Consider the following 27238-nt stretch of genomic DNA (forward strand, 5'->3'; position numbering starts at 1 on the left):
CAGTCACAAGCGTTTTTGACCCCCCCCCCCCCCTTACCTCTCTCCGCACCAACCGTCAACCCCCTCCCATTCTCAACGCGCTCTCGAATGTCTATACCTTGAAGCCGACTAGCAGGAAGGGATTGTGCATTTTGCTTTAAAGAGCAAGAAAAAATCATTTTCTGTTGCCTAGACTAGGCCTATATGTAAACTACCCTTTTGATTGGTCTTATAGGCTATGCATTGTCAACTTGAAAGAGTAGTGGTACATTTATAAGCACAAAAACATGGAAATCTAGACATTTCTCTCTAGTTTATAGGCCTACCTTTATTGCTCTTAAGAAAATGATTTGAAAAAGATATATTCTGACTGCTAAGGCAGGGTTTATGCATTGCGTAAAGAATTCACATTCACGCACACACGTGCGCGCACACAGCCTACATCCGCACCCAGTGGCAGTGGAATTCAGAAAAGGTATTGTAGCCTATAGCCTGTTGAAAGTAAAATATTTGAGTTGAAGTGGTTAACATGTAGAAAAATTGTATTTGCTAATAACAAATCATAAATATTTTGTTTATATTGTTTTTCTATTGCCAGAATGATTTTATAATGCTTTAATAGTTGTTGATGCCATTGATGTATTACTATTATTATTATTGTACATGACTTACACAATTATTAATGAAAATAAACTGTAATAAATGTGGTTGGTTGAATTATTTTGTCTTTATTTAAAGCAAACATAATACAAATATTACAATATGTTTACAATAACAAAGACGAGACATTAGACATTAAGTTTGGCCGAGATGTTCTGATGTTCTTTTGAGGCCATAGCAGGTGTATCTTAGGCTACTCAACACTACACCTATCGGCTATCCATAAAACATATCGATACAATAGTATTAATCAGTTATAACTCAACGAAGTGTTCTTCATAATAATACAACAAGAAAAAAAGGAGATAGAGGCAGACAGATACATGAGTGTCGTAAGACATAGTCTAGATAAATTGCGCTATCGATCTTTTTTTTTTAAGATGAAGAACAAAAAAAGATTGGCATATCTCAGATAACTACTGCCCATAGTAGAGTGAAGAAAGATACTTAATCTCCGTAAAAGTTACGCGTAGACTATTAATAAGAGGTAGGCTATTGACAAAAAAAACGGGCCCTGTTGGTTGTTCAGTTGTATTCATTGGTTGTTCATCTCTACATGTGTGACTAGTAGACCTAATCATTGGTCTAGACTGTAAGGACACCATCTACCTCGAAGTCCCCCACAGGCTTCCAATACAGGCTAAAAATAGGGGAACAGGCTACACGGGCTCGAACGTTTTCAATACTTAGTCAACAGCGACATCCAGTGGCATTTTGGTGTGTGGTACTACACTAACTGGACTAGTGATAGACCTACAGTACTTCACGAAGCCATGAGAGTGTGATTTCGGGAAATATAGGCTAGGCCTACACATTTTTGGTAGAAGATTCAGTCTCTTCGGTTCTTGAAAAGTACACATTTTATTTCGTGTCCTCAAATTGTATAATTATAGGCCTACTCTTTCTTCAATGTTTGGGTTGCGATTAATGTTGAGACTGTGTAGTAGTAGTGCATTGCAATTCTATTTCAATCTGGCATGTTTACACTATGATCCACAATCATTTCTTGACATTTAGACAATTTGGAAGGAATAGGTGCAACTCTCGCTCACAATTAAAATATTGATGCTTTATATATCTAATTCTTTATTCATGCTTTATTTATCCAATCTAGGTTAAAATCATGACATTTCGAAAGTCAATGGCCTTCATCCGAATGAAAACAAAATGGGAATGAACACAATACTATTGTATTTAGGAAATACAATTGAATTGACATTTAGACAACAACAAAAAACTAAGACAGAAAAACGAAATCTTTGCTGAAAATTATTTTTTTAAATGTATGTTTCATTTTTTATTATTATTATTCTAAACTTCACCATCATCATCATTATTATTATTTATTAGGCTATAATACTATTGGTGGTGTTGTATGGTAGGCTATATAATGATAGCGGAAGATTGGATCTAATTAAAGTATATGCCAGTATGAATCATATCAATAGAATGCTTCTACCACAAATGGGCCTATTGCTACGGCTGGTAGCTTGCTATTTGATAACTTCTTCTAAAGATACAAATCCTATAGCCTAATAGTGAAAGTAGAAATAATAACCATTTGATAATGAGCATAACATTTATATCAGTCATAGCGGCCTTCATAATTGTTGGCATATAATCATAGCAAAACTAGAAATGATGGTATGGTGGACATTTAAAGGCTATACAGAAGCCATAGACAGGCCAAAGTCATAAATAGATGGGTATGGGTTGAATTCAATCGAGGCTATTTCAGATTTACGGAAATGTCCATTAGACCGGGGACAGTGCCAGCGTTCAAACAGAATATTGGTGCACTGTGCTAGATTTGGAATAAAGGAAGTGGAATTTGGGCCCTTTCATGTGTTGCTCTTTCCCCCTCCGCCACATGCAGAGTGGAAAAATAAAGCGGGCGGGAGTCACGTTTGCAGTAGACAAAAACAAGTGCAATAAGCCCCCTTTAAAACGAGCACACCATATCCTCAAATAAGAACAATAAAGTAATTTACTCCAGACGTCTAGCCAGCTCTGTCAGGGTTGCTTTGTTATATTACATTCGAGACAAACAGCGCTGCACGAGGGAACTGTCCAACTATACTAGGCTCTATAATCTCTGCATGCTGTCAGTATTGTTTGTGGCACTTTTTTCAAAGGAAAGCTAATTTAGTAAAGCGAGCAAGAAGGAAAAATAAACGCCAGACAAGATACTTCACACATCCTCTCAAATGAATTGATAGAACGCAAAATATGACTGGCAAATTAGTGTGGTGTCCAAGGTGTTCAAAAATAACATCACGACAAAGGGTGTGAGCAAATCTGTCGACGTTTGTTGTGGGTTATATGTCTCACATACCCACGACACATGACCATTATTACCCTAGATAATACTGCAACATAGAGCGCCAATCAATAACCGATCGTTTGCCTCGAATCAATGACCGATAGTTTGCATGACGCATTGCCCCATTGAAAGTTACTTCGTAATGCTATCAATGTGTAGGCCCTATGTTCAAGATTTGTGATGTGACAACAACACTCATATAGCCAACATTTTGATTAAAATATTTTGGAGTCCATAGGCACAAGAAGGCTGAGAAAAAAAAGCAATAAAACAACTCACGTGGTCCAAGATCTAACAACCTTTGTCGTAAACTAAAATTAAGCACGGACTAAAGCCCTACATTGAGATAGGTCCATACAACGTGGTTGCATGAAATGCACTCTGACCTAGAAAATAGGCCTTTATTATACCTGAGTCACAATAATGAAGTTATACCGTGTGGCAAGTTTTGTTAACTGATCACCCATTAGAAATATAGCCAGGTTGAGACTGATACGGACGTTTGTACTACAGAAAACATTTCAATGCCAGAATGTCAACCTAAAAGCTATTCGTTGAAATGGTTGCAATAATCTGGAATGATTATGAAAGGATAAAACGTATAAAGGAAGCAACGTGATGTTTTCTGAGCAATGAGTTTACACAGTGCCTCAAATGTCACCTAATTCTTCTCCCAGAACCATTCAGATTGCAGGGAAAAAAAGTGGAGGCAGGAAGTGGTCAGGAAACGTGCATTATGAAAGGAAATAGAAAATGAAGAATAATGAGTTAAAAGTCACAGCTGCTTTCAATAAGAAGAGGCCCGTATATCTAACTGTAGTATGTGGCCTATTTGAATTGTTGAATTACTAATCTCATAATAACAAGAATTTACTGCGTCTTGAACACTATTTCTGATCAAGGTAAGAGTTTTTAAAACGTTTTAATAAGAATGACATAACAAATACAGAAAATTAGACTATGTGGGTTATATTTAAAGATGACCAAAATCTACAGTTTACAGTATAAAGTTCAAGTGTCGAGAGAAAATAAAGAAGATTTAAAGACATACAGGCTACAACTAAATATATATTCACAGACGAAAGCACAGACAAACGTTCCATGTACCTTGTTGCATTGTCGTGTACAAAACACTCATTTACACTTGAATAAGATGCAACATGTACAAAAAGACACAGGTTTTGTTATACACGTGAACAGATGAAACACCATTCACGCATAGTTATCCAACTTCCCCTTACAGGCTACATTTCTTTACCAAAATCTCATTTGTGGGTCTTGACATGAAACAGTAGGCCTAATAACGAATAAATAGTCTAAACAAGCTGCATACATTCATATTGAGACGTGGGCCTAAAATTGCGCTGTGCTACCTTGCCAATAATAGGCCTATGGCTTAATTATATCAGATAAAAAAGGAAAATAGTATCTATCAAGAGGAGAGACCATCGCCCACAGTTCACGAGTGGCATTTTTCTGAATGTGTACTTGTCAATGTGTCCATAGGACACGTTACTGCTCATTGGTTTCTGTCTTCTCTTTATTCATTTTCTTCATCTTCATCCGCCGATTCTGGAACCAAATTTTGACCTGTCTCTCCGTCAAATTAAGAACCAAAGCGACCTCATAACGACGGTCCCTGGTAAGGTACATATTGAACAAAAACTCCTTTTCAAGTTCGAGAGTCTGATATTTTGTATATGGACACCGTTTCTTCCTTGTTGAACGAGCGTGTATCCAATTCGCCACCGGGTTGCCTGTAAAATGATAGGACAGATAAAAGAGTAAATAAATTGAACACTTCTGATGAACTTTTGCAGTGTATAAACTACAAGTTACTTTAAAAGCATTATCATAAACACTTCAACACACGATAAACCAAACAGAGAGCATCATACCTCTCTTGATTTTCTAAAACTACAATACGCCTGGTTCAATATAATCCATGTACATTGTCAAGTGTGTCATCAATGTTTTCCTTAATAATTATAAATAAGTATCTCTCTTATAGACATCCATATTTTAAGAGTGTCAACAGTGCTAGAAAAGTACCGAGTCGTAAAACTGTGAGTGCGCCCGTTTGTTTTATTGGCCCATAAATGATTTTAAAAGCCTTCAGCTTCAAGTCTCGGCAGGTCTGCAACAGATACAGCTAGATGCATTTCACCCTGGCATTCCTGTTGTGGCCTCAAATATTATGTTCTGTGTTTATTGTAGGGAGTTTGCTCGCTGTTGTCTGATAAGTACTGATATGAGGAACTTTCAATATCAATGGTTGTGGTCCTCGCTTAATAGGTTGCATCTCAACGTTATGTTTTGTGACTTAGGCTACTCGGCTTCGGTTGTACCAGAACTATGAATATTCACGTGAGAAATAAGCCATTACTGACTAAATAATACGTGGCAATAAACCAGTATAGATTTACAATAAATGGAAAAAACGAGCTATTATAATCATACTGCAGATCAAATCTATGGTGATTTTTGATCGTTTCTACAAGCTGTATTAGCCTTTTTAGGCCTTTGGATGTGCATTCCAATCGTAGGCTATTCATCCAGAATGCAAATAATAATAATAATTACAGTAATAATAATACATTCATAAATAATCCACTGTAAATCAAATTATATGATTAAAAGTGCCACACCTCTTGTGTATGAATCCTGCATACCACATCAAATGTATCTAAGTAAAATAAAATATGCTTTTACGCACAAAATAAATGCGTCTACGCACAAGTTTAGGCCATGTAAAACAGTGGAGTTTACTAGAGATTCTAATCTCGTCAATGAAAAGGCTTGATTCCAGAGTTCCCCATTTTATAGCCGTTTTATAGCTTCTTCCTATTTTACAACCTTAAGGGGATTGGCGTTTGTCCTGTCTAACACTGTCTAACAGCCCCCAGTTCACCTCGCGTTCAAAGGGAAGGGAAAAGAGATTTCGTTTTATAGTTGGACAACAGACAAGGAGCGAAAACCCCATGGAAGACAAACACCCCCAACTCACCCACAAACAAACGACTCCAATAGCCGGTTGTAAAAACAGCGTAAACTGCCATGGCTTCTACTTACTTGGGTCAAATTCTGGCCTGCCGTCTTTGTGCTTTCCAGAAGCCAAAACCTCTGTCTCTGGAGAAGGGATGATCTGCTGTGTCTTGTCTCGGATGTCCACCGAGGTGTTGTAGAAATAATCCGGGTATCCGTGGCGGTTAAAGGCGATGGAGTCTCCGGCACCGGGCTGAGGAAAACCATCTGTTTTGAGTCCGTAGTGTCTGCCGTTCGCAGGATAGCCTGAGAAGGATATTGTTCCAGATATGGGCTCTAGCCATGAGCGAACATACCTCGAGTCCGTTCCAATGTGAGGTTGGTGGGTGTATGGGTGGTATACCACTGAAGACTGTGGGTGAACTGGGCCCCAGGAGGAGGTAAAGACAGGAGGTTTCGGCGCAAAACTGCAGGAGGGGTATTCGGAGCACTCTGGTGCTAGTGTCGTCGGTCGAGAACCGGTGGGGAGAAGCTCTGGGGCTGAGAACCGCGATGTCAGCACATCCTCGCTCTCATGGTTTATCAACGAATCCACATAATAATTGTTTATGGGACCAGTGGTCGACATGACGATGCCTCTCGTCTCTTTAACATGCATCCGATTATTATATGGACTGTATGTGTACTTTAAAACAAATCTTACCCGTAGAACAATCAAGCCAGGTAATTATTTATTCGGGGCTCCTTCGACTCTCATTGGCCACCGCTGAACACGTGATTATATTTACCCCAAAATTATACAGTCGATTAATGCGCATGCACTCCTAGGACTGTGATGTACCTCAGACACTTGAATGCTATTTATGTATAGGATTTCTATTGTATGAGCAATCATTAAGACGGATTCACCACCTATCATTTTTTTTCCGTTTTTCCTTGTCTATAAAAAATGGAGAACGGTAGGCTATATCCCCTCGTATTGTAGCATGAGGTACATTGATCACAGAGCACGATACCCTATTTCTCGACGTAATTTATCTATTTGTCGACCATAATCTGAATGATACATTTGAAATTTGAGGGAAATTCTTAAAGTAAAACAATTTAGGAAAATACAAATGCCTTTTTCCTTTAGAGTTGTTACAATCTGAAAGCACCGTGGACTTCAATGGTAATAACATTGCTGTAACATGTACAATAGCGAAAGGAGATTAAAGATCCAATAATACAATAATATAATTGATTCACATGAGGCTTTTATGTTGTAGAAACACATAAGACCAGTTCATGGAGTCGAAAACGTTGTGTCTGTGTAGATTCGGAACTCTTGCCCACCACTGCTGCCTAATTCGGATAGAGGCCTCTCGTGTTTTTATGTCCCTCAATAAATGTTTATGAGGACCATTTGATTGTTCATAAATGTGTCGTTAATCAAAAAAACACAACTGATTCATTCATATTATCGCATAAACATAAATCCAACATAGACGAAGAACAATAAGCAAATTGCAACTATTGCACGAATGACAATATAAAAACAACATTCCACAACAATTTAATGCAGTAAAAAAAAATCACATGCTAAACCTATGCATCAGAAAGGAGTTGGGAATCCCTGGTCTGAGGGACAATTCGGAGCAGGCCTAGACATAGGCCGATCCATAAAATAAAATGTTGGTTGGATGGTGTGTCGATAACAGCAAATAGCCTAGACCTACCACAACATAGTGTACTTGTGATCATGTAGGCTAGTCAGTCCCTATTTATATAATGACTGAGCGCCTTGTGGAGTAAGTCCAGTTTAAATTGGGTTTAAGTGGCAATATTGCGGTATATCTGGTGTGCAGTTAAGGGTGACACTGTTCTCGTCTCTTGGGCGTTGACTTTGCTATTTCTCGCCCACCAGTTTGTGTGCATGCTCTACTACACATGCACCTCCCAACCTCACACTTCAAGTCATGGTCATCAGGGAAAATAAAGCATAATAAGTCAATTGGATAACCTTACAAAAATAGCAAACCTGCAATTGCCAACTGATCTCTTGAAGAAACCTTTGGTATGGGTAGCCTACATCTGGAAATCTATATACGTGTGTTAATAACTTTGGCTACTATTCATGATGATCAATTAGGGGATGCATGATAGGCATGCATGATGTTCTAGGACACTCCGCAGTGCGGTGCCTGGGCGTCGGAGGACCAGTCATTGTAATTCAGTCTGGGCTAGGCCTAATATTCCTTTTGGCTCAACACGTCAGTCTGCGTTTCTCTCTTTTCACGGCAAATAGGATACCAAGGCTCAAATCACCTTCTATTCAGAAATGCAATAAACTACAAATGCAATAACACCTGTATTTTTACAATGCCGTCTCACGGAAAAGATGGCCAACTGAATTAAGCCATTTCGATTAATCAATTCAATAAGCCTAACAACTAGGCCTCCAGACTTGCTATGACTCTGTGACTGTTGTAGACAAAATAAATAACAAACATTGACGTCTTCTCCAATCTGAAACTGAATCAATCGCCATTGTTAAATGATCAGCCTAAAATGTTAAAATATAATTTGCTGGACACGATGTAGCCTTGTGCCATGCTGATTATCAAAAGGCTATATATATATATATTAAGTGGTATATCAAACACCAAATGTTGGAAAAAGTAGGTCTAGGCTTATGTTTATATGGTGGACCTATCAATCACACTCAAATGTACACATTAGTATTTGGTAGGTTCCTATCGACATTATACTTGTAGCCTACAGGGGCACGAAAATAGGTATATACTGTAGGTCATGGACTGAGGTGGTCATGACTTCATCTGAAGAAATGGATGAGTAGATGGAAATGGTTATAAAGACAGGCGATAGGGTGAGTCTGTTGTATAGCCCAGATAATCGATTGTCTTGCTATCTATTACTGGCATCTGCGAACCAAAGTTAACAATGATGATCAGCGGACGTGAAGTACACACACAACAACTAACACAGACGAGAAACTACTGTGTAGCACATTTTTGTTATTCTCAATGCAACTGTCAATAACCAATCAAAATACAACTTTGGAAAGACTAGGCCTATACAAAATATTATGTTATTACCGATAATTGCTCCCCTTTGATTATTTTAGGCCTAGGCCTAATATCTGGATTAACTGTTAACCTACACTACCGTTCATAAATTTGAGGTCACTTAGAAATGTCCTTGTTTTTAAAAGAAAAGCAACAAAAAAAAACTGTCCATTAAATTAACATCAAACTGATCAGAAATACAGTGTAGACATTGTTAATGTTGTAAATGACTATTGTAGCTGAAAACGGTAGATTTTTAATGGAATATCTATATAGGCGTACAGAGGCCCTTTATCAGCAATCATCACTCCTGTGTTCCAATGGCACATTGTGTTAGCTAATCCAAGTTTATAATTTTAAAAGTCTAATTGATCATGAGAAAACCTTTTTGCAATTATGTTAGCACATCAGAAAACTGTTGTCCTGATTAATAAAGAATCAATAAAGCTGTCATTCTTTAGACTATTTGAGTATCTGGAGCATCAGCATTTGTGGGTTCGATTACATGCTAAAAATGGCCAGAAACAAAGAACTTTCTTCTGAAACTCGTCAGTCTATTCTTGTTCTGAGAAATGAAGGCTATTCCATGTGAAAAATTGCCAAGAGACTGAAGAACCTGTACAACGCTGTGTACTACTCCCTTCACAGAACAGCGCAAACTGTCTCTAACCAGAATAGAAAGAGGAGTGGGAGGCCCCGGTGCACAACTGAGCAAGAGGGCAAGTATATTAGAGTGTCTAGTTTGAGAAACAGATGCCTCACAAGTCCTCAACTGGCAGCTTGATTAAATAGTACCCACAAAACACCAGTCTCAATGCCAACAGTGAAGAGGCGACTCCGGGATGCTGGCCTTCTAGACAAATGCTGATGCTCCAGATCCTCAACTAGTCTAAAGAAGGCCAGTTTGATTGCTTCTTTAATCAGGACAACCGTTTTCTTCTGTGCTAACATAATTGCAAAAGAGTTTTCTAATGATCAATTAGCCTTTTAAAATGAAATGATTAACTTGGATTAGCTAACACAGTGTGACATTGGAACAGAGGAGTGATGGTTGCTGATTATGGGCCTCTATAAGCCTATGTAGATATTCCATTAAAAATCAGCCGTTTCCAGCTACAATAGTCATTTACAACATTAACAATGTCTACAGTGTATTTCTGACCAATTTTATGTTATTTTAATGGACAAAAAATGTGTTTTTCTTTCAAAAACAAGGACATTTCTAAGTGACCCCAAACTTTTGAACGGTAGTGTACAGTCGTGGCCAAAAGTTTTGAGAATGACACAAATATTTATTTTCACAAAGAAAGTCTGCTGCCTCAGTTTGTATGATGGCAATTTGCATATACTCCAGAATGTTATGAAGAGTGATCAGATTAATTGCAATTAATTGCAAAGTCCCTATTTGCCATGCAAATGAACTGAATCCCCCCCAAAAACATTTCCACTGCATTTCAGCCCTGCCACAAAAGGACCAGCTGACTTCATGTCAGGGATTCTCTCGTTAACAAAGGATGAGGACAAGGCTGGAGATCACTCTGTCATACTGATTGAGTTCGAATAACAGACTGGAAGCTTTAAAACGACACCATTCTGTATACTTCTGGCCCTTCTTTGGACACTGTTTTAACTAACCTCCAGATGAGCTTCAATGCCATACAACTCTCCTTCCGTGGCCTCCAACTGCTCTTAAATGCAAATAAAACCAAATGCATGCTATTCAACCGATCATTGCCCGCACCCACCCGCCCATCCAGCATTACTACTCTGGACGGCTCTGACTTAGAATACGTGGATAACTACAAATACCTAGGTGTCTGGTTAGATTGTAAACTCTCATTTCAGACTCACATTAAGCATCTCCAATCAAAAATTAAATATATTTCGCAACAAAGCTTCCTTCACTCATGCTGCCAAACATACCCTCGTAAAACTGACCATCCTACCGATCCTTGACTTCGGTGATGTCATCTGTAAAATAGCCTCCGACACTCTACTCAGCAAACTGGATGTAGTCTATCACAGTGCCATCCGTTTTGTCACCAAAGCCCCATATACTACCCACCACTGTGACCTGTATGCTCTCGTTGGCTGGCCCTCGCTTCATACTTGTCGCCAAACCCACTGGCTACAGGTTATCTACAAGTCTCTGCTAGGTAAAGCCCCGCCCTATCTCAGCTCGCTGGTCACCATAGCAGCACCCACTCGTAGCACACGCTCCAGCAGGTATATCTCACTGGTCACCCCCAAAGCCAATTCCTCCTTTGGTCGCCTTTCCTTCCAGTTCTCTGCTGCCACTGACTGGAACGAACTGCAAAAATCACTGAAGCTGGAGATTCCCATCTCCCTCACTAGCTTTAAGAACCAGCTGTCAGAGCAGCTCACAGATCACTGCACCTGTTCATAGCCCATCTGTATACAGCCCATCAATCTACCTCATTCCCATACTGTATTTATTTATTTTGCTCCTTTTGCACCACAGTATCTCTTCTTGCACATCCATCTTTTGCACATCTACCATTCCAGTGTTTAATTGCCATATTGTAATTTACTTCGCCACCATGGCCTATTTATTGCCTTAACTCCCTTATTTGACCTTATTTGCACTCACTGTATATAGACTTTTTTTCTATTTTTTCTACTATATTATTGACTGTATGTTTTGTTCATTCCATGTGTAACTGTGTTGTTGTATGTGTCGAACTGCTATGCTTTGTATTGGCCAGGTCGCAGTTGCAAATTATAACCTGTTCTCAACTAGCTTACCTGGTTAAATAAAGGTGAAATAAAATAAAAAATAAAAAAGGAGGGTGGTGCTTGGAATCATTGTTCTTCCTCTGTCAACCATGGTTACCTGCCAGGAAACACGTGCTGTCATCATTGCTTTGCACAAAAAGGGCTTCACAGGCAAGGATATTGCTGCCAGTAAGGCTGCAGGAGAGCGTGTAACGATTGTTGTCTTCTTCTGACGAGGAGTAAGAGATGTCGGACCAATGTGCAGCGTGGTAAGTGTCCATTTTAACATGTAAAACTGAACACTAAAAAAATACAAAATAACAGGGTGAAAGAACAAACGAAAATCGAAACAGTCCCATATGGTGCAAACACAGACACAGGAAACAATCACCCACAACTCAAGGGTGAAAAACAGACTACCTAAGTATGGTTCTCAATCAGGGACAATGATTGACAGCTGCCTCTGATTGAGAACCATACCAGGCCAAACACAGAAATAACAAATCATAGAAAAACTAACATAGACAACCCACCCAACTCACGCTCTGACCATACTGAAACAAAGACATAACAAAAGAACTAAGGTCAGAATGCGACAGAGCGGTTCAATTGTTGTGAAGAAGTCTTCAGGGTGCCCAAGAAAGTCCAGAAAGCGCCAGGACCGTCTCCTAAAGTTGATTCAGCTGCGGGATCGGGGCACCACCAGTACAGAGCTTGCTCAGGAATGGCAGCAGGCAGGTGTGAGTGCATCTGCACGCACAGTGGGCAAAGACTTTTGGAGGATGGCCTGGTGTCAAGAACGGCAGCAAAGAAGCCAGTTTGGTGACGAACAATGCCTTTTCCAGCATGATGGAGCAACTTGCCATAAGGAAAAAATGATAACTAAGTGGCTCGGTAAACAAAACATCGATATTTTGGGTCCATGGCCAGGAAACTCCCCAGACCTTAGTTCCATTGAGAACTTGAGGTCAATCCTCAAGAGGTGGGTGGACAAACAAAACCCCACAAATTCTGACAAACTCCAATCATTGATTATGCAAGAATTGGCTGCCATAAGTCAGGATGTGGCCCAGAAGTTAATTGACAGCATGGCAGGGCAGATTGCAGAGGTCTTGAAAAAGAAGGATCAACGCTGCAAATATTGACTCTTTGCATCAACTTTATGTAATTGTCAATAATTCCCTTTGACACTTATGAAATGCTTGTAATTATACTTCAGTATTCCATAGTAACATCTGACAGAAATATCTAAAGACACTGAAGCAGCAAACTTTGTGGAAATTAATATTTGTGTCATTCTCAAAACTTTTGGCTACGACTGTATATATAAACAAGAATGTATCTCAAAGCTAAACATTTAGCATGAGCTTTGCTTTTGGCCACTATTCGTGTGCATAAATGCTGTATGTTATGCGTAAAAGTAGATGGAAAAAAGTCATTTGCATTTCCTATAAGCCTAAACCTTGTCTATATCTCAATTTCAATTATTATGATCTTCATTGTCTCATGATCTTGGTGGTCGGGATATTGCAGAGATTCTGTAAACGTATGTCTCAAAATATGAATAGGTGAGAGGCAAATAGCCTGCATATCATGCAAAGTATCCATATGTTCCTCTGTATCAGCAAAATGCAACAAAATAGTGAAAAATATCTCCACGACTGCTCTTTGATTTTGACCTGTAGGCCTATGGTCTAGTTACACATAGATGCTGTACATTACAGCTTCATGGACAAATGAGCCCCCTCTCAAATAATATATTACAAGGAGCCAACCACTATAGACCTATACGACTATTAATACAAGTACTGCTACTATAGTAGTACCATACGGGTTCTAGTAATTATAGGCTAATGCTAGCCTACTAGTAAAAAACTCAACCCTGATTTGCAAAAGCAATACCTTGTGTTCCTGTGAATGGACAATCATTTTCAATTTACATTTTTTTGTAATTTAGCATCTGCTCTTAGGCATTCATCTTAAGATAGCAAGGTGAGACAACATATCACAATCATGGCAAGTACATTTTCCCTCAACAAAGTACTTATCTACAAAGTTAGTGCTGGTAGGAAAAAAACAAGTGCATTTTTCTTCAGTGTAGATGAAGGGTAGGAGACAGGTTAAAGAAAGCATTTTAAGCATTACGATAATTGAGACATGGATTGTGTATGTGTGAAATTCAAAGGGTGAATGGGCAAAACAAAAGATGAAGTGCCTTCGAACGAGGTGTGGTAGTAGGTGTCATTGGCATGGGGATGTTTTAAGATGTTCTTTAAAGAGATAGATTTTCACAAGTTAAACACGCTGAGTGTACAAAGCATTAGACACCCCTTCCTAATATTGTGTTGCACCCCCTTTTGCCCTCAGAACAGCCTCTATTCATTGGGGAATGGACTCTACAAGCTGGCAAAAGCATTTCACAGGGATGCTGGTCCATGGTGGACTCCAATGCTTCCTACAGTTGTGTCAAGTAGGCTGGATGTCCTTTAGGTGGTGGACCATTCTTGATACACACAGGAAACTGTTGAGCGTGAAAAACCCAGCAGCGTTGCAGTTCTTGATACAAACAGGTGTGCCTGGCTGCTACTACCATATCCCGTTCAAAAGCACTTAAATATTTTGTCTTGCCCATTCTGAATGGCTCTCATGTACAATCCATGTCTCAATTATCTCAAGGCTTAAAAATCCTTCTTTAATCATGTCTCCTCCCCTTCATCTACACTGATTGAAGTGGATTTAACAAGTGACATCAATAAGGGATCATAGCTTTCACCTGGATTCACCTGGTCAGGCTATGTCATGGAAAGAACAGGTGTTCTTAATGGTTTGTAAGTTAAAGGTTAATGGTTTGTTAATGGTTTGTAAATACAACAGGGTATCACTCAGATAGTGTGCTTTCTTGTCTGGAAGGTTGATAAAAAAAACCTAGTAAAATGTTTTATGTTGTTGTTGTAATAAACTATATAAGGTTATATGGTGCATTTTCTGCATTTTAGTACCAACTATAGCAAAGAACTCCCGTAGAAATCAAATATTATTTCTTATGAGGAATCAGTGTGATTACCATCTCAGTGGTAAGTATACAGTAGCTTACATGAATGATAATGCAACATTTATAATTAGAATTATATGTTCTTTAAGTCGGTTAATCAGCCATACGGAATATTTTAGAATGCAAATGTTGTTTTATAGGATATATAATTCCAGATGTTTGTGTGTAGGCCTATCCCACATTTATGCATGCCGCGCTAGCGCATTTGGAGAAATGTAAATACCAGGTTCTAGTTAGCGCTTTATTGAGTTGTGTCGGTGTGGGACTAGTTTGCACTCTTATTAATACGTAATTCATATTCTATTTATGATCTACACCCATGTAAGCCTTCACGTGTTTTTTTGTAACATTATCCATGTCAGCCTTTCTTCCCTTTTTGTGACCTTAAACTGAACAAATAAACAGTGAACGTTGAGCATTTGTGTCCAGTGTGATTTCTTGAAACTAACCAGGATAGGTGTTGACTCCATTTCAATGAACTCAACATTATTCGAGATATAAGGACGCATTTAGACAGGTAACCTAATTCTGATATTATATCCACTTTGACCAATCACACACATCCAATCAGATTTTTTTCAGAGCTGATCTGATTGGTCAAAAGATCAATTAGTGAGAGAAAAAAAGATCTGAATTGGTGTGTTTGTCTAAAGGTAGCCTTAGATCCTCTTAAAAAAGATTCAGGGATGGATCTTTTCCATTTCAATAAAATATCTGGATCTGAAATCAAATTGACATACACAACCTTTATTTAATATTGGGAAGATGCAATCGAACCAACACACACACACAGTATTCTTTTGTGTTATTTCGTACGTTTCTTGCATTATAACCTATGCCGAATATACTTAAAATACATAGGATGCTGTACTTCGTTCATCACCCATTTCAGTGCATTTTGAGCACCATGCGGTTGCTAAGAAAATGACATGGCCATGGCATGCAACATTGGTCACCTCCACAGTCTAGTGCAAGGCATGAACGAACACATGGGGTCTTGACTTCTATCACCGCTACAGCTATATTGGCTATATTATTCAGTCACATGGGAGTGTTGAAACACTCGACAACGTGCTAAGAGGAATTACAACTGGAATCATATGAATGTGCACGTAGATACGAATATTGAGTGACGGATAATCAATGCGAATCAGACAATCTACGGTCACCATTTGCCTAGTAGGCCTAGTTTAAGGTGAAATCACTGCCTATTTAATATGGATCCAAGTGTTGAAGTATTCATTACATGTACCACATTACCAAATGTATGTGGACGCCTGCTAGTCGAACATCTATTTTTTTTAATGAATGGCAATAATATGCCTCCACTCTTCTAGGAAGGCAAAAAATAAATAAATTGAAACTGTATTTTAAGATAGGAGGTAATTTCATTTCAACAAATCTGTAATGATAGGCTACCCTGACTGTTTACTGACTAATGCCCATAATGTAGTCTATTTTTTATTAAATCATCCATTTGAATACATTAACAACGTTATTGAAAACATTAAACAACATACCCATTTAGTCATTAGTAGGTATTAGAAAGGTAGCATATTAGCAAAGATGGTGGGACTATCGTTCATTATAACCTGATGTTTTCTTTCTTTGACCTTCAGCCCTCAAAACTTTCATCATTGTATAAGAGGATTGAAATAATTATGTTTATGTTAATAACATCTTCAGTACTTTTGTTATTTCCAATTTAAAAAATGATGATCCTTGATTAATGATAACTTTAAGAACAAGAATACAAAACTGTGACAGCTCAGTGCGTGCAAGCAGGTGGTATTAGAATTCATCTTGAAGGTAGTCAGTCTGTCTGTCTGTCTGTCTGTCTGTCTGTCTGTCTGTCTGTCTGTCTGTCTGTCTGTCTGTCTGTCTGTCTGTCTGTCTGTCTGTCTGTCTGTCTGTCTGTCTGTCTGTCTGTCTGTCTGTCTGTCTGTCTGTCTGTCTGTCTGTCTGTCTGTCTGTCTGTCTGTCTGTCTGTCTGTCTGTCTGTCTGTCTGTCTGTCTGTCTGTCTGTCTGTCTGTCTCTCTCTCTCTCTCTCTCTCTCTCTCTCTCTCTCTCTCTCTCTCTCTCCCCCTCTCTCTCCCTCTCTCTCCCTCTCTCTCCCTCTCTCTCCCTCTCTCTCTCTCTCTCTCTCTCTGTGTGTAGGAGAAGAAGTAAAAATAAGAAAAAAGTATCTCCACATTAATTACAGTTAGCCTACATTTTAGTCATTTAGCAGACGCAGTTAATGCTCTCCTCATAAGATAGGCGCGGCAGATAGTCTAGTAGTTAGAGCGTTGGGCCAGTAACCGAATGGTTGCTGGATCGAATACCAGAGCTGACAAGGTAAAGATCTGTCGTTCTGCACCTGAACAAGGCAGTTAACCCACTGTTCCCTGGTACATCGTCATTGTAAATAAGAATGTGTTCTTAACTGACTTGCCTAGTTAAATAAATGTCAAATAAATAAACAAATAGCTAGATGAGACAACCACATCCTAGTTCAACACAGTCACATTCGCTCAAGCTTTCATATATCCTGAAATGTAGACGAACAGCCACACGTTATTTCTTGAACATCAATGCTCCCGGGAATAATCCTATAAACTAATATTCAGTATGAACCCAGAAATATTTTTTCAGTTGTTGTTTATTAAATTCTGGAATTTATTTTGTATAAATGCATAACATACATTTAGGCCTATACCTCTGCCGTGGGATACGAAATTAGAGCCGTCGGGCTCTATTACAGACGTTCATTTTGGTGGAGTTGGAGTAACATTGCGAACTCGTAAACGCATTTAAAGCCACCACTTAAAGGCCTTACTGAAAGGAAACGTTTGAATAAAAGCTATCATATAGTCAAGACATTCATATTGGGGCAGCAATTCGGCGTTAAAGCATTGATAGGCCTTCTTTCTCTTACGAGGGTTACTTTTGAAGACTATATATAAATGGTAGAAATGTATTTGGTCACGGAGACGGGCGCCGCACGGCAGATTAATAAAGGGCCTAATAATATTCCAATAAGTAATATTGAGTCCTCGCGTTGGTATTGCATCCCTGCAGGCAGACACCAAGCCAGATCACGCTGTCATTGAAACACGTTCCGTCTATATAGGCCTATGTGTGATTGTGGTCCGTGCGTAAAAGTGAACGCAAGCATCTGGCAAACAACAATATCAGCCAATATATATATACATCTACCTATTTTATATAGGGAGTCAGATTAATACCCATGTCTGTTTTACAAGTGAGCCATGACATACACAACATACTTAATGTACTAAATACTAAATATACAGACCTGGGAAGAGCCAATCAATATATGTGCTCACGGGGCCAACATTTGCTCTGGCCCATGTTTGTGGTTAAATGTCAATGTTTGTCGTTCATGGATGATTTCAATGACATTTTGTCAAATCTTCGTGGTGATTGAGACAAAAGAGCTAGTGGCCTAATAGGTCAACACCTTCATTCTGCATTATGAAACCGGATATCATGCAGATGGTGAATATTTACTGTTACCGGCCTCAGAAACTGTGTAGTTCTTTCAACCCATTAAACTTGTAATATCCAAAATGCAGTCATTATACATCAAACCTGGGTTCAAATACGATTTCAAATAGCTCAATTACGTTCACATACATCCGAAGTAAATATTAAGATGTTTTTTTTTTTTTTTGAAAAGACAAGTACAATATTTTAATGTAGGCCAATTTGGAAATACACTTGGAAAGTATTTGAAAATACTCAAATACTCTGAATCAAATACACTCTCATGCATTTAACGCGGGAAAATACTGTCAAATACAATTTGGTAGACTATTTGATTTTTACAAATAAAAATTAAGAAAAATTATTTGTTTTGGCCTGTGTAGGCTCATTTGAAAATACTCAAATACACAGAAAAATATTTTAAAATAGCAGATTTTGAATCCAGGTCTTATATAATACAATAGGCCTACAATAGGCGATAATATACAAACACAGATAAGCCTATATTTGTTACAATGTAACATAGGACAATTGTAATTGTTAGTGAATTATAGGCAACGCTTATTGAATAAATTATGCACGTCTCATTTTACGAAAAAATGATTTATTTGTTTGCTTCCGTCACTCAATTTAGTGTCATAACAAACGGAGATCAAGTCACTTTATGTAGCAAAAACGTTGAGAGAAATTCATAACAGCAAATTTAAGAAAGCAAAAAGGCCCAGATCTAGTCTACTAAATCGGTTCAAGTGGACACAAGAGCGTGCTGCACATTTGAGCGTGTGGCACATTTCTGTTCCGTGACCATTCGATAAACATAAGACCGTCGGGATGTAATGTTAATTTAATGTTTCAAAATGGTTTATGTAGCAAAACCATGTTTAGGCCTAATTACAATTTTGCTTAGGCTATTTCAGCTGAGATTAAGTGCAAAAGAGAAAGCAAGCCCACCTAAATAACGAATTCAGTTAATATAAAACAAGCCCTAATAATCTTGAGAGTCATTTTAATAGACATGCACTTTTATTATTATTTAATGATCATACAAATGATGTGATAAGGACACTAATATCATATGATACAATATGATAGATAAAGATACTATCATGATCAAGTCTATCTATTCCAACAAAAGCATATCTAAATTAGTCTAAAGATGAGACTTGGATTTTCACTACTTGGCAGATGTCCCATATAGGCACCTGGAGACGGTCTTGGAATGCTGATTACCATCCTTAAAACACATCCGGTCAATAATCCCGTCTGCAAGGCTAGACCTCAAAAGTCTGCGCCACAACACAAAGCTGAAAGGATTTTACCCCGTGATGTTTACAACCCCAATTCTCCCACTGCAGCCAAAAGACCTTTAGTGTCCACCACATAAAGCCAAAGAGCAAAGAAAAAAGGTCTCGTCGTGGATATTGGTGGCTCGGTTCATTTACAATGCCATTTGCGGCGACTCCAGAGCAGAGTATAATCTGTCGGAAATGGACGCCCTTGATGAAGGCGAACTGACGTAATCAAGGCAGTTTTTTGTTGCCGAGCCAGGAAGTCAATCCCAACAACATGAAACTACCTAAACCACGGATCAGCTAAGCGTGAAAGGGCAATCCATTGAGAATTAGACGCAATATCAAACGTCTCGCATACTGTGAAACGCTTTTCTTTTGACCGATGGGAAAGAAAATCAATAGAAAAAATACGAATAACAACGTGATGTATTTCTAGACAAGGACGAACGATCCTAGGCTATTAGTCTACGTTTCCATGTTCATCAACTAAAGCTACCTGTTAAACTTCAACAACGCGACACTGGACCCAATAATAATTTAATATGATTCATGCATGTGTCCTGTGTTGAATCTAAATCCAGTTTGAAAAGGGCAAGGTAATACAGCCTATGATGTCCACGATCTGAGTGGACATCCACCATGGAGCGAACATATTTTGGAAGATATTTTGTAACACAAAACGTATAATAGTGAAATAGATAGCATACTCCATGAACACATCCAGGGGCACAATCGTCTGTTCGTTATATGAAAAAACATCGTTGTCCATCCAAGGTAGAGGTAGAGGTACATTCGACAAAATTATCACAGCACACATCATAATCCAAAATCCACTTGCAAACATACAAACCCCCCATAAACATCGCAGGACGGATTTCGAATGTCTTTAGGATGTAAAATAAAATGAAACACAACAACAGAAAAACACGAAATACCATCGGTGTAAAGAAATGTTATGTGCTGCCAGTTGCAAATGTGCCAAATGAGCAGAGCCAGACGTGATCGAGTCCAAAGCAAAGAAGAGAAATGCCAGCGGCTATATTCCTACCTTCAACCCTGACTGCATGCGGGGATCCGTTTCCATGCTCCTGCAGCCATGTCTCGTTGCTGACTTTGTGCCATTACATACATTCCCTTAATCACCCGGTCTCTTTATCCTCCATCACCCGTTGGAGAATGTCGCATTTCCCTCATCCGGTGAAAGCAGTGGCGTGTGCCCGTGCAAACCAGCCCCATCGTAGTGCGGCTCTGTGGGTATAGAGTTCCTCCTCCTCACCTTTAAACGCATCTTTACTGCCGCGGCGCACATTATATTTGCAGATCATTAAACCCACCTCTGGCGCTGTACTCCGGCCATCCTGACATTACTATTTTATGACCTTGACTTATTGGTCACCTGGCTAATATTTAAATCACCGCTATATGGTCGGTCTTTCCACTCCTTTCTCGCCCCTCTCTTTCTCAAAGCAAGCCATCAAGGACACGAAGGGGAAGGATAACCAGGGTAAATGATGCTCCAAACCCATTTATTTGATATCTTTACAAATGTCCAGCAACATAATTCTTGGGATAATGCTTTACAAGTTAATGCACTTTGATGCTGTAATGCAGAAGTTCACAGAAATGACAACATAATCAAACACAAAACAATAAGAACAGAAATGATGAAAAGGAAGAGACCAAGTAATGACACGTTTTCATTAAAAGTGCATGGAAACCATTTCAGACACAGGACTGTCACTTTAAGACACATTTCACAAAAAATTGAAGACTTCCTTTCGTGATTTTTGTAACATTTACTGTTCTAACGCGATATCCCAAGTATAAATACAGTAAAGTACACCCCAGGTTAAAAAAACGACAACTTTTGAGCAAAATTATGTTTTCGAGACACAACCGCAAACTTCAAGAAGTAGGGCATTCAAGGAGTTGGTCTGATGGAAATTCGTGATGTCACCGGCATAACCCTGCTTGAGGAACAATAGAGGAGCAATAGAGAAGAAAAGAGGAAAGCCCCCCCCCCCACACACACACACACACACCACCACTTTTGCTATGTATTTCATGACATACCTGAACCACCTAATTGAGATGTGCCTTTTGTCAACTACATCAGGTGTTAAATGAGGTGAAAAGGAGTCTGGAGTGCCACTTTAATATCCAGCCTTTTAAACAATGTGCATCTTTAGAGCATCATAGCATTTCACTGTCAAATCATGAAACTTACATTTTTCATAAAACCATGCATGGGCTCGAAAGAAACGTGAAGATGTTTGAGAGGCTTTTACAATTCCTATCCTGCTCTAGATGTTTTCTCCTGTATGTGTGCATGCCTAGCCTGTATGTGCAGCTTACGCGTAAAAGTATTTCTCTCCCAATAAGATGTAAGGTTTAAGTATAGTCATAAGCAGAGGTTAGCTCTCTCACTCGACTCTCCCTGTTGAATTTCTTGAGCTTCATACGTCGGTTTTGAAACCATATTTTGACCTGTCTGTCAGATAAGTCAATACTCTTGCTGATCTCCAAGCGGCGCTCTCGCGTCAGATACATGTTGAACAAGAACTCCTTCTCCAGTCCCAGTATTTGATGTTTGGTGTAAGGACAACGCCTTTTCCGTCTACTTTTCGCTGTCAGCCAGTTTCCAAAGACATTCTCCAATCTGTCCCCTGTAAAAAGGAATGAGTTAAATTAACGTAATTCTCAGTGTATAGCCTAACCATAGGCTTATTTGTGATAGAAAACAATAATGCACTGACTTAATCAGGTTACAAAGGCCACGTCTTGACAACAAAACTATAGCTTTTGTTTGAATCTATTCGACCATTATATTTGCAACTTCCATTTTTAGCTGAAAGGAGTAGGCCCACTAATCTGACATGCAAGGAAAACGTTCTAATTTCTACTCCAATTGTTATACAACTTGTCGTTGACTTCGATGTCTTTATGAACGGACGATATAATGTGGCTACTCTATCTTTTAGTGAGATAATACATGACCGCTTCTTAGAGGTAGACCTACAAATAATGTTGCATTATTTGCGAATCTTCAGTAGTCTACGCTCACTCAAGTTCAATTGAAGTAATTAAGTACAAAGACAGGGCCTATAGAAAAACTTTCGTCTAGATCTCATCAGGCAAATAAAGGAAATCAATGGATAATTCATCTGGGCAATTTGGGTCCTTTTGGCGATAAGAATTACATGATGTTCTTCAATCCCTTCATAAATAGCCTAAAAGAGAGAAATAAAATGTAGCCTTTATTAGTGAATGCCACAATACAGCTCTTGGTAAGTGGGATGGATATGACGGACTTGTCTAGTCTACCGACAAAGGAGTCCGGAGGGGTTTCAAATCTAAATGTTTTTACTTCCGTCTTGATTACATGGCTCAACGGGCACGAAAAATACAACTATTCACACAATCTGGAAATCATATAGGCCTAGTAATTGAACTGCGCAAAGGTATAGCCCTATAACCTACACATTCAGACTATTCCAGACCAGTGTTTTTATGTAGCCTAGTCATCGCTTCATTTTTCAGTGAATCACTGATCAATTATTATTTAAACATGTGGGATTAAAGTGTCATATTTTAATAGAAAGTTATTAATATTGTAACGAATCTGACGTTAATTTTCAGATTTAATGTAGAGAGAAATTAGGGACTGAAACAACTTATTCTATTTCGACCTAAATCACAAGTTGTTTTCAACAACACGTACATAGAGATAAAGTACCATTGTGTAAGCATTGGCGTGAATTTCGGATGCACGCGGTGTGGCAACATATGCTCAATAACAGGCCTAAGTAGAATAAATAATAATAATAATAATATGCCTAATAATACTAATCGATTTACCATTACCCTAAAGTTCACATAACTTACAAAATGAAATGTAATGAACTTGAGGAAGCAACATACAATACAACATAGTACATAATAATTGTTGGTATAAAACGTACAACAATAGATTATCGAGAATTTAGCTTCAAAATGTCGTTTCAAAGGTGGACAAACTGAAAAACAGCAGCGATCACGTAGCAGCCATTTCGTTGCCCTTCACCTTCCAAGAAACTTTCCTACGCAAATGCCTTGTGATGTGTTTTTTGTCAGTTTGTCTGTAGGCCTATGTCTTCCCGGGACGGTTTCTGGTGCACATATTTAACATAGTTTTGGACTAAGCACTTTCAGTGGTGAATATCCATTGAACACGATGTTTTTTGTCTGGGAATAATCTGTTCTGGGAAAGCGGCCCCTCCGGTTATAAATCCAATTAGATATAAACCAGGCTACGTTAGACGCGCATAAAGTGAATCGTGTTTTGTTTTGAAGTCTTCATTGCTGTAATTAGTGCGTGCGTATTCCTTTGGATGGGAACAATTTACGAATAGCCTAGAATGCTTCTTTATTATAAAATATCCAAGAGAGATGTAGCGACTAATAAGAATGAATGAGCGTCATCTCAACTGCAAAATATATTTGCGACTGTGCAGTTTATTTGATCAAAACAAAAAACGCAGACTATCAAGTAACATTGCAAAGGTTTACCAATGCAAACTTGCAATTAGTTCAATGCTAAACAGATCATGTCGGTCGTAGCAAATTGGTAATGGACTGGCAGCTGAGTGTATGAAATAAAGTTGCTTAAATAAACAATGTCAAGAGTACACGCCTTTGGTGTTCACCCTTGAAGTCTATTAAAATAAACAGCGAAAAGTAGTCTAACGGCAGGCATGCGCGTTAACTGTTATTGTGTTGCTGTATTTACAAATAAAATGTTTAGGAAAGAGATTAGGAACTAGGAGATCCTAATTATAAAGATAGTGTTGGGAGGGAAGTGTAGCCTATGTGCTTACACTCTTAGAAAAAAAGGTTCTAGATAGAACCGAAAGGGGTTTTAATGCTTGCTTCATATATGGAAATAGGTTCGATATAGGACCCGATATAGAACCCAAGGGTTCCATATGGAAACAATTTTGGAAGAAGAACCCCTGGGATTCTGATCAAAGAACCCTACAAAAGGGTCCATGAAGAACCTTTTTTGTTCTATTCTGACCCTTTTTTTCCCAAGGGTGTAAAAAAAAGAAAATATTGCCTACCAATCGAATCAAGTTTGCAAGTGCTGAAAATTGTAGCCTACTACAAACTGTACCAATGATGAAAAATAGCATATAAGCCTATGCCAAGACTTAGCGTTGCATAATCATTTGAAGGATTAGTTGACTTTATTTCTATCTCAAATCAAAAGTTTAAACATCGCAATTCCTTTTCTCATATGATAGTGGCTTGTCCAACTGTGTGCTTCCTCTGAGTGTGATGATAAGCTTGCTTATGTCTTATAAACTGTGTGTGTCTGTGTGTGCTCGCACTGATAATATGCTTGTTGATGTCTTATAACCCATGCGTGTGTGTGCTCGCTCTCTCAATATGCTTGTTTACGTGTTATATACCCTGTGTGCGTGCGTTTGTGTGTGTTTGTGTGCGTTACCTTTAACCTCACTGTCTGAGTTGTCTGTGCTACCGTCCGTTTTAAGGACGTTCTCTTTCTCAGGCAGTTGTTTCGTGGGACTGTGATTCTCCTCGAGTTTACTGTCTGCCACTGCCTGATGCGCCTCCTGATTGGTTTCGCAGGTGTCGTTAAATAGTTCTGGATTATCTGTCTCAATTCCGGACACAGAGAAGATACTTTCTGATCCCAAGCCATGCGCCTTCTCTTTCCTTAGGTACCGTTGATTAGCTGTCGAGGATTCCGGACAAGAATGTTCGTGCGTTTGACTGGGATGGCGTCTCTCAGCCATCCCGGTGTAGGAACAAGTTCCAACAACTGTATCCGTGCGTCCGTTTGGATCTCCGCTATATAGGCAGAACATTGAGTCCTCCTTCACACTGTCCGATGGGAAAGAACATGGAAACAGGGATCGGATAACAGGCTGTGCTACCTGGGATGAATTTTTATATTCAGGCCCAAAAGCATTTAGTTGCGAAAGGTAATGATGTTGATGGTAGACGCTGAGAGCCGTGTTTGTCGGAGATTGTGCTCCCGCTTTGGAGAGAGGCGAAGAAGCGATTCCATAATTTCTCGCTGTCGAACAGTCATACTCGGTCGCAACTCTTTGAGCATACATTCCGGAACTGCCGAAATAGCCCTCATCTCTGGACACAGAGGATCCTCCTACCAACTGTTCCACATGGAAGATAGAAGCTGGGATTCTATTTGGACATTCCATTTTATTGTTATCTTTCTTATTTTGATACCACTCTTCAGTGCCCCCCTAAAGGATTATAGAGGGGTAGGAAGCTGACATATTTGAGTTGGGGGCATGGAGCATAAAAAAATATCAGCAACACAAGTATGATTGTACGAGGCATGCCACGTGAATTTCAGACCAATGGGGGTTTGAAAGTGGCCTTGACGCACCAGATTACCATGACGACATTGGGGTCAAGTTGTCGAATTCTCAGCTCTAGGACAGAGTAAGGGCGCCATCTAGTAGGGCAGATAGGGTACAGACACAAGTTCTAGAACACAAAGTCACTATAATTAAAATAGTGTTCTTTTAATGATGTGTTCTGGAAAACAAATGTGAGCGACCGAGCTGGCAAAAAAATAAGATAATAAACCTAAAGTAGCAACTAGATGTTGGTTATGTAAATTGGATAACATGTAGGCTAGATTCCATCATGATGCGTGTGGTCTGCTTTTTGTGTACAACTTCTCCACAAAATTATATATATATATATATATTTTATTTAGAGGAAACAAAAGCAAAAACAAACATTTCGGCAATGATTCTTGAAAATTCAACTGCCAAATAGTTGAATGATTTGATGTTTTCTAAAGGTGATAACGAAAATAGTTTGCTTGTTTAAATATAATTTAGCCTATAGTTCCTTCAAATTGGGACGAACGCAAGTAGCTTTAGTTATAGCTTTAGTTATAGGCTGTTGCAGATTTTCATAGAGTTAAAAAAAAGAGTGGCATAGGCCTAAGTTTAAAAAAAAGGAGTGAATTGAGGACAAAGAGAGAGTGTAATAAGGACGCAAGGTTTATAAACATTGTGGCACTACTATCGATAACCCAAAATGAATTAGTTCACTTCTAAGCTTTTTAAATGTGTTTTAGAGGCACAATTTCGTGAATTTGCATTACAATGCACTACTATTTTTTTTTTTATCGAAACGCCTATTTTTGTGCAAACCTTTCAATAATAGAAATGCATTTAAACAGTCGTTGGTATGACAAGCAATTAAAACGTAAGCAATAGTCTACCCTTTCTGTTTGCCTGTCTATCATTAAAATGATTTTCGCCATTGATTTGTCTATGGTTTGAATTGTCTTTGGCCATTTTATTGTGCTGATCATTGATTAATATAGCTAATTGAACAACATTTGTTAGACTACACAATAGTGTTGCAAATAGGTGCATAATGATTTTATTGAATTACTTTTCAATTAAACCCATTTTATCATGGTTAATCTATTTCCAATTCTTGTAAACCTTACTGCCATATGTTGTTTTGGGCTTCTAGGCCTAGATATTGGCTATAACTCCGACATTGCTTGTCCTAATATTTCTATATTTCTTAATTCCATCCTTTACTTTTTAGATTCTTGTGTATTGTTGTATATTGTTAAATATTATTGCACTGTCG

At 38.6% G+C, this 27238-nt stretch overlaps 2 protein-coding genes across 2 annotated transcripts; both read right to left on the reverse strand.

Moving 5' to 3' along the window:
- Positions 1–3865: 3865 nt before the first annotated feature.
- On the reverse strand, positions 3866–6632 carry LOC124003871 (homeobox protein Hox-C9a-like). The gene is made up of 2 exons (XM_046312494.1): positions 6035–6632; positions 3866–4719 (listed from the first exon to the last, which is right to left on the reverse strand). Exons 1-2 carry the CDS (start codon positions 6603–6605, stop codon positions 4475–4477), a joined length of 816 nt encoding a protein of 271 aa, XP_046168450.1. The 5' UTR covers positions 6606–6632; the 3' UTR covers positions 3866–4474.
- A 15001-nt stretch (positions 6633–21633) lies between these two features.
- On the reverse strand, positions 21634–25812 carry LOC124004245 (homeobox protein Hox-C10-like). Its single transcript, XM_046313028.1, has 2 exons — positions 25074–25812; positions 21634–22251 (listed from the first exon to the last, which is right to left on the reverse strand). Exons 1-2 carry the CDS (start codon positions 25810–25812, stop codon positions 21977–21979), a joined length of 1014 nt encoding a protein of 337 aa, XP_046168984.1. The 3' UTR covers positions 21634–21976.
- Positions 25813–27238: the final 1426 nt, after the last annotated feature.

This window comes from Oncorhynchus gorbuscha, linkage group LG18, assembly GCF_021184085.1.
Source record: "Oncorhynchus gorbuscha isolate QuinsamMale2020 ecotype Even-year linkage group LG18, OgorEven_v1.0, whole genome shotgun sequence".
NCBI classification, from domain to species: Eukaryota; Metazoa; Chordata; class Actinopteri; order Salmoniformes; family Salmonidae; genus Oncorhynchus; species Oncorhynchus gorbuscha.